The 10,918-nt window shown below is 42.3% G+C and overlaps 1 protein-coding gene across 1 annotated transcript; it reads left to right on the top strand.

Moving 5' to 3' along the window:
• The first annotated feature begins 273 nt into the window (after positions 1 to 273).
• Positions 274 to 9,051, top strand: NPY (neuropeptide Y). Its single transcript, XM_074849398.1, has 4 exons — positions 274 to 332; positions 521 to 708; positions 5,704 to 5,784; positions 8,915 to 9,051. Exons 2-4 carry the CDS (start codon positions 521 to 523, stop codon positions 8,937 to 8,939), a joined length of 294 nt encoding a protein of 97 aa, XP_074705499.1. The 5' UTR covers positions 274 to 332; the 3' UTR covers positions 8,940 to 9,051.
• The last annotated feature ends 1,867 nt before the right edge of the window (positions 9,052 to 10,918 follow it).

Raw genomic sequence — 10,918 nt, forward strand, 5'->3', positions numbered from 1 at the left:
GGGGGCCGGGGGCAAAGCCCGTGGGCAGCCGGCGGGGGGATCTGCAGAGCGGTGGGGGGGCTGCGGAGGGGCAGCGGCAGCGCCCGCCCCCTCGGTCCCGCCCGGCCGCAGCCGCGATGCCCCTCCCGGGGCAGGGGCAGGCGGAGCGGGGCGGGGGGCGGGGGGGGTGGGGGGGGACCGGAGCAAGTGAGGCGTGATCGCCCGAGGCCCCTCCTGCCTGCCGGGAAGCCTTAAAACACCCCGGCGAGGCGCGCAGCCCCGCACTCGGGAGCCCCGACCCACTGGCAGAAGCGCCTCTCTGAGCCGAGAGCCGCCCCGCTGCAGCTGCCGCCGTGAGTGCCGCGACGGGGCGGGCTTGGGCTTGGGCTTGGGCTTGGGCTTGGGTTTGGGTTTGGGTTTGGGCGTGGGGACGGACACGGGGCCGGACACGGGGCCGGGGCGCGCTGGGGCGGCCGCGCCGCTGCCGCCGTCGAGGCAGGTGCTGACCGGCAGCTCTCCCCCATCCCGCCCCGCCGTGCAGATGCAGGGCACCGTGAGGCTGTGGGTGTCGGTGCTGACTTTCGCCCTGTCGCTGCTGGTCTGCCTGGGGACGCTGGCAGAGGCGTACCCCTCCAAACCGGACAGCCCCGGCGAGGACGCGCCCGCAGAGGACATGGCCAGATACTACTCGGCGCTGAGGCACTACATCAACCTCATCACCAGGCAGAGGTAGGCTGAGCGGCCCGGCCAACATCCCCCTTTCCCGCTCCCCGAACTGCCTTTGTCCTTGTCGAGGCTCAGGGGAGGAAAGTGGGGTGCCCCCCTCGCACCTGGGTGTCTTGCCACCGACACGGAGAAAGACATGGTGGACGGACTCCCTTTAGAGAGCGACGGCCATGCACATTGGAGTCGCCCCTGGGTCCGGAGCTGAATTTCCACCATCCAAGTCGGCAGAATGGGCAGGGGCGTCGAGGCTGCCTCTGCTCTCCCAGCCCTTTCTAGCCCTGGCACAGACAGGCAGGAGCATGAACCGCAGGGCAGCATGCACAGGGACAGCCCCCCAAAAGGGAGAGAAGACATAACTAACCCGGGAGCTGGAGGGAGTTAGGGCATTAAGAGCCATTTCCCACTTCTGTTGCTGCCACCGCCTCTAGTGAAGCTTTTGATGAGAAAAAGTGCCCCTCTAGCCTTGCTGAGGAGTTGTAGTAGCCCAGGTGCTTTGGGGTTTGCCAGCTACTTCATGTATCTGTGAGTGCCAAAAATCCACTAGTCCTAACAAAAACACTCCCAAGACCACAAGCAAAAACCCCAGCCCAAGCTGAAGGAGAAAAGGGTGTGACCTGAACCTGCCTGGCTCTGAATTGGCTTTCTGGGGATGACTATGCTTGTTAAAGTAGGGGTAAAGGCTCAGTCTGAAAAAAAAGTACAAATTATTATGAAAAATAATAAGAGTGTCTGTCCAGTTTAGACTGTGAGATTAACAGACGTTCCCCCCTGAACAGTGTGTGACCCAGAAAAGCTTTGACATATTTATCTATGTGTTTAATATCAAAACCAGACGAGAGGTCTAAAATTAGGCTTTCATTTGTCCCTCTAAAAGTCTGAAGAATTAAATTAGAAGGGAGGCTATCATGTAACTGAGCGCTTTCCCAGCAAACCCATAACATTGTCTGCCAGTGCACTAATATCATAACACAGATGAAGAGGCTGACAGAAATACAGTTCTTCAATCCTGAACTTTTAAAGCAATATTCACAACTCATTCATGTTTATGGCATACTTCTGTGTGGTACTTCTGTGATCGGATAACTTTTTCTCTAGATTACCGCTAAAATAATCTGATCCTTGAGTTCTCCCTCTGCTGCTCTTTTCCCTTGTGTGTGGTGGGATCTCTGGGCTGGTCTCTCAGCTCTTCTTTTGTTTCTTTCATCTCCAATTTCAAAGGTGATTCCTGTTCAAAACCAGGTCACATTTAAGAGCAAACAAAAAAAACCTACCCCAAACCCAACCAAACCAACCCTTCTTTCTGTATTCAACCTCCACTTCTGGTGTGTGCTCTGTACACTTGCTTTAATGTTGACTGTGTAGCTTTTTTTCCCTAATTTTTGGGGTGCAAGTACACAACTCAGAGACTGAGACTGCTTTCATTCTTCTGTGTGGATTTGTGTTCTGAAATGAACTGAAATAGTTATTGTTGCTGATAGGTAAAACAATGCAGAATTTGAATTTTGTTCTTCAGATTTTACCTAGATTTCCCACACACCCTCTCATATTTAAAGGGAACAGAAGTGACCTGGAAATACAAGAAAGCTGACAGAAAGAAACCACCACAATGACAACTTCATGATACACATTTTAAGGTTGACTACATAGGTTAACTACAAAAAAAAAAAAAAAAAGTGTGCTGTTTCCATGGTGTGGTGAATTAACAGTGCAGAAATAAAGTAATTGCCACCTCCGTTTGAAAAGCTTAACAGGGCTCCTGGAGGTTCCCTGTTTTGGCAGTGACACAGTCACTTGCAAAATTAATAACTTTTGAAGCATTTTGGACTGGTCTAAAGATGATAATTTGGTTTGTTTCAACAGATATGCTCGAAACTTCCTCTCACAGCTTTTTACTTCTGCCTTTTGGGCATGGTGCTGCTTGGAAGCCCTGTGCAGGGGGAGATGAGGGGTCCAGGGGCTTGCCCTGCTTCTCCTGAGGGTGTGTGAGCTGTGCTCAACCTCTCACCAGACCTGGTGCCTGCAGCCTGGTCACTGTGCAACTGTTGAAATGGAGCAGTAAGAGCACATTGGGAAAGTATGAGGAGATCAATGCTTTTTTCTCTTCAGGTTCATCTGTCTTGTCTTGTTTGATGTTTTTGTGATTATGAATAACCTTCTGGCTCATCCTTCCGGATTTTGCTTCTGGCCTAACTGAAGCATTTGAGTGTCGTTCCCCTCTGAGCTACTGTGACCCACAGGGTCTTCACACCAGCTCCCATGAAGCTTCTTTCTTCCAGACCATCTTTCTCTTTTTGTCTTTAGACCTTACCTGTGTGGCTGCTTTGCTCCCTCTCTCCTTTGAGATCCTTCTCCTTCAGATCCACCTCACTTAGCTTTAAACATCTGTACTTGTCAGCCTTTATACTTCTTTGAGGTTAGCTGAGGGAAACCGGTACTTGTAGGGTGCGGGTCACCAGGCCTGTTTCAGACTTACCATTTCTGATGAGATCCCTTGTTCTCTATGTACCAGGTCTTTATGACTTAAAAGAGAGCCCAAGTTGACCAGCACAGATATAGACTCCTACCCTGCAGATGTCTGTGTGTCTTTGGATTAGTCCCACCTCTGTCCTCAAAATGTCCTGTGGTCCTTGCCTCATACTGCTCTACTACACTGTTCAGGGGGCTTTTTTCAGAGCCCATCTTTACTTGAATCACTCCTCCTTCTGCTACTTGGTACTACCTGTAATCCCTCTTGCCAATAGGTCCTCTTCCTTTCTTGTCCCTTGTAGCTTGTTCATGAATCTGTGGCTCTTCTGTGCTGTAGCAAAACAGTAAGGCCATTCCTGCTGGAAATGGCTTGAACTCTAGGCAAGCAGAGAGTATCTGAAAGTGTGTCTGACTCAGGCAGTACTGATGCTCCCGCTTCATGTCAACACCCTTTAATGGGGAAGGGAGCAGATCTTGAGAGCTTGGGGGTTTTTTGGCTGTTTACTGAATTAGACCCACAAGATGCTTCTGAGATTCCTCAGGTCCTGTTGCTGGCCTTGGACACCCGTGGTATTGTACTCCCAAGACCCAAGTTTTCATAGGAAGCTTTGAGATTTTGCTGAATCTGAGATACTACGTCCCTAATCAGAATAAGTATGTTTACTCTTCGACAGCTGGAGTTGTGGGTTATCAGAATGTGTGAAAAAAGGCCTTGATGTCTCAAGCTGAGCATAAAACCTGGCCAGGTATTTTCACAAAGCTTGGAGCTTTGCTGTGTGAGGACATGGTGGGTAGCAGCACAGGTAGCAGCACTGGTCTAGCCATGGCACTGAAGTGACTCATAAAAGACATCTCCCCAACACAGTCGTCTTCATGATTTGACTGAATCTCTGCACTCTGTGGGGTTCCTACCTATTTCTTATTCAGACAAAACTTTCCAAGAGATTAGTGGGAGTTTTGCCCAAGTGTGAGCTGTTGGAGCAAGTTGTTGATTTGTTAAATCAATTTTTTAACATAACGGCAAATTAGATTTCCCCCTCAGTTGAAGTCCAGGTTACATACATATTAACTGGAATAGGGAAATAGAAAGAAAGAAATCCCTTTGTGGTGATGGAGTGCAAGGTATTTGATTCAGCATCATGCTTGGTTGCATTACTGTAATAGCATTTTACTATGTCTGGCTGGTTTTTTTCAGATACCTGTTTTCAGTCAGTTTTAGGTTGAAATTTACTTTAAAATTCTGAAACTGATGCTTTGTCTTTCTGTAGCACAGGTGATGTGCTAAAATGATTAAGGCAATGTAAAAATAGAAAAAATTGAATAAAATGATTGAAAAGTGAGATATGTTTCCACTTTTTGGTAAGTCATGCCATCAACAGGTAAAACTGCTAGCTTTTGAAATATAGTTTGGGAAGGTTTTTTTTTTTCCCCCCCAAATTTAGATCAAGTCATTGGAGAAACATCTTGATAGCAATGGATAAAATCTAAGTCCTTAACTACACATTTGATTTCTCTGGAATCAGAATTTCACTCAAGTGGCATTCACAAAGCTGTTATCCGTTAATGTACATTGTGATTCAGACTAATTACATATATACAAGTTACAAACCATGATCTTAATTCTTTCCAACCAAGTGAGTGTTTGCTTATAGTTATCACTCTCAGGCTAATGAATCCTTATAGTGAAGAAGTGTCTGTCAAGCTGGCTGCTTATTGTCACTTCTGTTTTTTCAGGAAAAGAGAGCAAATTCCTTCCCAAGGACCAGGAATTGCAGTACTTTTAACTGTTGAACAATGTATAGTATCTGCGATTTAAAAAAAAAAACCAACAAACAACAGAAAGACAGCTGCTGTGTAACTATAGGACAAAGGTAGCCAGTCATATCCCATTTAATTGAAGAAGAACTCTGATTCAGAAAGTTTTCTCTCCCATGTCCACATAGTTCAGAAGTGGTGATTACCTCGGGGTAGCTCAGTTTTTACAACCTAATGTGCTCTGTGTTCAGCAATCCCAAATGTACTAGCTGTCTTAATCTTGGCTAGTTCCTGAGATAATAGGGCATATCTGAGGTAGTTTTCAGTTCACTTAATAAACTTGACTGCTCATTTACAATACAGTAGCATCTAAGGCAATGTGGCAGTTAATGAGATGATGGAATGGGGTTTGTAGGCAGGAATGACATGCTCGGAGATCATGTCATGCACAGTTTCGCCCCACTTCCTCCATGCACACATCATTAAGGTGCAAGACCTTAGAGTATCCAGGAACAGCCATTGAATTGAGAAATATTCAGAGTTTCTCAAAATTGTCATATAACATGATTATGGAAAAATTGTATCCAAAGACATACTGAAATGGGAGCATTTTCTTATATGGCTAAGTCAAGTTAAGTTAAAATACTTGCTGGAAAGTTGTCCTTATGTCTGCTCTATACAGTTTTTCTGTAAAGATTTGTTTAATAGTTCCTTGCTTAGTCTTCATTTTTTAAAAACTTACATATACAAAAGTATACTTTTTCCCTCTTTCCTTAGATATGGAAAGAGATCAAGCCCAGAGACACTGATCTCAGACCTGTTGTTGAGGGAAAGCACAGAAAATATTCCTAGATCCAGGTATGTATGAACAAGTTTTGTGGTGGCTTTTGCTTCTCATTTAGATTTCACAGTTCCATTTGTTATCAATAATGTGTTTCACAGGGAGAAAACATATGCCGCCAACAGCTGGGTAAACATGTCCTGAAAAAACATTTTTAATTCCTTTTTTTGTTACAAGCTAGCACCATCTATGAATGCAAGAAATGCCTCACCAGATATAATATATTCCAAACGCCTTGTTTCCTGATTTTGGGAGCAGGCCATACCTGCTGTTTGGAGGAAGGGAAGCATTCCCACAATGCTTGCCCCTAACTGGGTTTAATTACACAGAATTGTACACTGGTGCCTGATGACAGATTAGAGCCCCAAAAGTGGCATATTTCTACTCATTTGCTACTCAAACAGGTTTAAAGTTTTCCTCTAAAGATATATGAGTGGTAAATATGCACATATGTTAATGTATACAGAAATGCACGGCTATGACTGGTCTTTAAAATACAGTATTTCACATTGGTTTTGTACCTAATATTTTACAAAGGGAAAAAAAGCGTTTATATTTCCATTTGCACTTGGTTTAAAATAGCAGGGGTGTCTCAAGCAACAGTGGGATTTCAAATGTACAAATGTACATACTTTAATTATCTAGTTAGGTAATAACACCAGCTATAATGTAAGATACTGTAGTAGTGACTACAATTTACACAGGTAAAAGCAAGTATGTTCAAAAAGTAAAATACAGGGGGGTTTTGTCTCATGAAAGAAAATATTTGTTTTAGTTGTGCTTACGATCAAGCATGAATGAGCTCAGTTTAGGCTTTTACTGATAGCCTGAAGTTTGGTGATAATACTTCTACTGCAGAAATAAATGCTCTATGCAGTAGTCATCTCAGGAGTCTACAAGCAAATGCTCTGCATTTTCATCAGCTGTGGAAAGGCTCAGTAGGACTAGTTAAGTACTTAAGCAAAATAGTCTGTAGCACTGAATTCAGGGCATGATCTTGTCGCTGAGAGATGACCAAAATTTCTACCACCATCAAGTGAGGTTGTCCATGGCACTTGCGGTTCTGAGCATAAGAACACCATTGGCTTATGGTTTGATGACTAACCGCAGCTGTGGGGATGCAGTTTTCTCTGCAGATGCTTATGTAAAAAACTGCACGGAGTGCAATGAAATGTATTAGACTATTTTGTGTTTGGTAATAATAAGGCAGAGCCCTCACATAATGGGAAATTTCCGCTACCATGAATTTGAGGCAACACACAGGGTAGTACAAAGTCTAATACTCTCTCTAATTTTCACCCCTTCATAACAAAACTTTATGGTTATTATTATTGTTTCAATAATGCTATTTATAACACACCAGGGAGCAAAAACTCATGAGCAAAATAACAAACTAGTCTGCATTTAAGATCAAGAATTGATGAGAAACAGATTTTTATTTCATACCCCCTGTAACAGCACTTTAAACTGACTATGGTATTTGTCATTCATCGATGACAATTATGGGAGTACTAGGAACAATGATGTCTAGTTTCCTATGGATATGTTTTCTAGGATAAAACCCTGTATGGATTCTGAACCCCATTCCAGCTTTTTCCTCCATGTGAGGACATAATTAAATCTTCTTTCTACCCAGTCCTGTGTTTCATGGCACATCAGGAACTTAATATCTCTGAGATATCTGTACCTCTTTCTGACTTGGTTGAAATTGACCCAAGGGTTTGAAAGCTGGTGGGGAAGTTAGGGGAGTCACACAGGGGTGGACAGCTGGGCACACAGCAAATATGCCCAGGTGCAACATGGTTGTCTAAGCCTTCCCCCTGGAGGAAGCCAGGCGGAATGAATGAAAGGGAGTCTGATATTATTCTGAACTTAAATAAATGAAGTATATGTTTTAGAAATAGTTATATATGCAGCCAGTTACGGAGCAGGGGTAATCTGCACTCAGTGGATCAGTGAGAGAGAGACACACTTCATGAGTTCTCGGGAGTGAACTTTGTAACTAAACACTGAGGTATTAATAAACAACTTAACTGTATTCAGCTTGGCTGGCCTGGTTTGACATTTCACTTCTGCTGACTAATGTATGCCCCAAAGTATTTTGCAGTCTAGGTGTATGTATGACCATATAAAGAAAGTTTAGAGAGATTCTCATAGAAAACAGTTAAAATATAGGAAGTTAAGGAATAAAAAAATGAGGCACTTTGACCTGAGTGCAAATAAGTTCTTATGACGAAAACGTGATGTGGCATGTTTTCTGATCTTGTTGAGCCTGTGGAGTCATGAGAAAGCCTTTAAAACCCAGTAACAGGATGTGTCTTCCCTATTTCTGCCTCTGTGAAGTAGTTGTCTAGGCTGCCTTTGCAGTTAGTCAGAGGGATGAGTATCTCCAAAATGAGCCTTCCATCTGAAAATGGGCAGGATCAATTGCCCTCTCAAGGTGTCAGTGTCTCCCCAGTGACTGTGAAGGAAAACTAGATGCCCAACTTCTACATGGCAAAAATTATGGCAAATGCATTTCCTTTAGTGTCTCTCCATGTTCTCTACTTGTTGACTTACTTGCTGTGTAGACAGAACAGCTATTTGCAAGCAGAGGACCTCTAGATCAAATCCTGACCTCAGCAACCCTTTCAACACATATTTCAAGGGTTTGAATGCCACAATAATATAATAGTGGCTGTGGACTTCAGTTTTGTTTTGAAGGAGCTAACAGCATGATGTGGTTTTGTGGTTTGTTTTGTTTTTTTTTTCTCAGTGAATTCTCTTTGCAAACTGTTTACTCCTGAGTAAGAGCAAAAAAGAACAGATTTGTATTTCAGCATATCATAGTTTTCTAGCTGAATTCCATTAAGTGCTTCTTAATGTCATAAAGCAGCTTTGCAGTGAGTCTCAGTGGTGTAAAAACACATGATCTGGGTAGCAGTATGGAGGGACAAGTTCTGGTTACCAACGTATAGACATTTGGCCAACCAGAACGCTTCTGCTTTGATGGGAGTTGCATATACAGTCTTCAACTGCAAATATGCGTATGTATTCCTTATTGCTTCTATTATTAAAATGAAAATTTTAGGTAGTTCTAACTTTGGATTTTTCAAAGGGGCTTTAAAATGTGTTTAATTATTTTTTTATTCATAATATGTATTGCAGGTTTGAAGACCCTTCAATGTGGTGATGGGATTTTCAGCACACCGCCAAAACTTTTCCTAGTTTTCAGTTCATACTCCACGTCTCTGAAGCAAATCATAGCGTCGTTCCCAGTGCATGCAGCCATTGTACTGAATTCTGTAGAGATTTTTCCTTCATCATATTTGTATATACCTTTATTTAAATAAATTATTTGTGCATTCCAAAATATAACATACTAAATGAAAAAAAGCAACCCTGTCATTGGTATAGCAAAGAGTTGTTTTAAATTATTAAAACTGAATTATAACCTCCCTGCAGTCTAAAGTAGTATGGAGAACAATAGTGTCACAGTTATTACAGTAATTAGCGTACAAAGTAAGATAAAGACATTGTTTATTGTAGCCTCAAACTCAGCTCAGCTGCTTGGTTTATACAAATCTCTTTAAAATAATTTATCGCAGACTACATAGTTTAGCAAAATAATGTTCTGGGAGGTGATTTTTCAGAATCACCATACTAAAAACTTACTTAGTATTTACATTGACAAATGTATCAAAATGAATAGCATTTTCAAAACACAAAGGAGTAAGTCACTGCTTAATTCTGCTAACTCTTCAAAACTGGTTTGAAGTTTGGCTGTAAGCCTGAATTAGGAATTTTAAATGAAACAGATGTAACATCTTTGTTTTGGCAATATGCAAAGCAGCAGAAAACAATATCTAAAGTAACTCATAAACCAGGATAAATCTACAGCTATTTGTGCCAGAAAAGAGACATTTAATGTTGCCTAAAGGCTTGTAAAGGAGCACACTGATAAATCACAACCCTTTGGGTACCTGCACTCTGAGCCTCTCTCATTTGGAGTCATTCATGGTTTCTTGTCCACCATGAGAAGATACCTGGAATAGGGACAAGGAGAACTGTCTTCAGGTTTTAATTTTCTTTTCTTTTTTTTTTTTTTTTTTTTAATTTTATGAATTTCATCACTAGCCTAATGAGGGACTTAAACACGAGGACCTCTGAAGAAACCCTCAAAGGTTTTATTCAAAGTAACATAATACAATGGCAGCACGTTACCCTTGTTCTTAAGTGGTTCAATTCACAGAAATGTATCTTGCAGTATGGCCAGGATCCACGCTGGGCATGACACAAATGCTGGTCCTTGGTTCCTGATATTTAGGCACAACTTCTTTTATCTAGAAACTGTGACTAAACACTGGGTAATAAAGCACTTAAGAAGTTCCAAATAGGAAATGAATCATTGTGAAGGTTTAGTGTATTTACTTCTCATTCCTGCTTTTCAAATGTTTCCACATGGCTGTTGTCCCCAGGAGAGATACATCAGTGCAAGTAAGTTCCAGATTTCTATAAATGCATGCTGGGTGCATTTGCGAAGCATTATGAGGTTCCCAGGACATGCTAGCTTTTATGGTCACACTTTCTTTAGTAAAGCATAACATATTTTTCCTTTTCATAAGACACTTGTGTGTCATTGGAATGGGCAAATTCTGTTTTCAGCAGCAATACTTTCACTTACAGGCTTGGTGATGGGTTCCACAGTGCTACACATGAAATTGTGAGGATTAAGAGCAGTCTAGTATTACAAAAATATTTGGGGCCCCCAGTATAAACTGTTGCCACCCAAGTTGGGAAGTGATGATGTTCAGAAGGGCTCCAGAATGGCCACAGCTTGATGGGGCTAGCAGGAGTCCATCAACCACAGGCCAGGACCTGCTGGGTTAGAGTCCACATAAAGTTTTGCTTTGAGTAATTATTAAAATGAAAATTGGAAATTAGTGAAGTATCTGCTATATAATATCTCTAATTCCTGGTAATTCCTAGTATCTATATGTATATTAATGACCATGTAAATGATAAAATCAGTAGGTGATGATAAACTAAACTCATGCTGCTTAACACTATCATTACAAATGTGCCTTAGTGGAGAAAGAAAAGAGTTAAAGGAGAATTAGTGCCTGCTAGTTGCTCATGCTGAGCTGTTCCACTCAATTACCTGAGTCTTCT

The sequence above is a fragment of the Strix aluco genome, chromosome 1, assembly GCF_031877795.1.
Source record: "Strix aluco isolate bStrAlu1 chromosome 1, bStrAlu1.hap1, whole genome shotgun sequence".
Classification (NCBI taxonomy): Eukaryota; Metazoa; Chordata; class Aves; order Strigiformes; family Strigidae; genus Strix; species Strix aluco.

Excerpts from the sequence above, each read along its gene's own strand:
- NPY (XM_074849398.1), top strand. The coding sequence starts at position 521 with ATGCAGGGCACCGTGAGGCTGTGGGTGTCGGTGCTGACTTTCGCCCTG. Across the intron at positions 709-5,703 it reads AACCTCATCACCAGGCAGAG|ATATGGAAAGAGATCAAGCC; the intron begins GTAGGCTGAGCG and ends CTCTTTCCTTAG. Across the intron at positions 5,785-8,914 it reads GAAAATATTCCTAGATCCAG|GTTTGAAGACCCTTCAATGT; the intron begins GTATGTATGAAC and ends TATGTATTGCAG.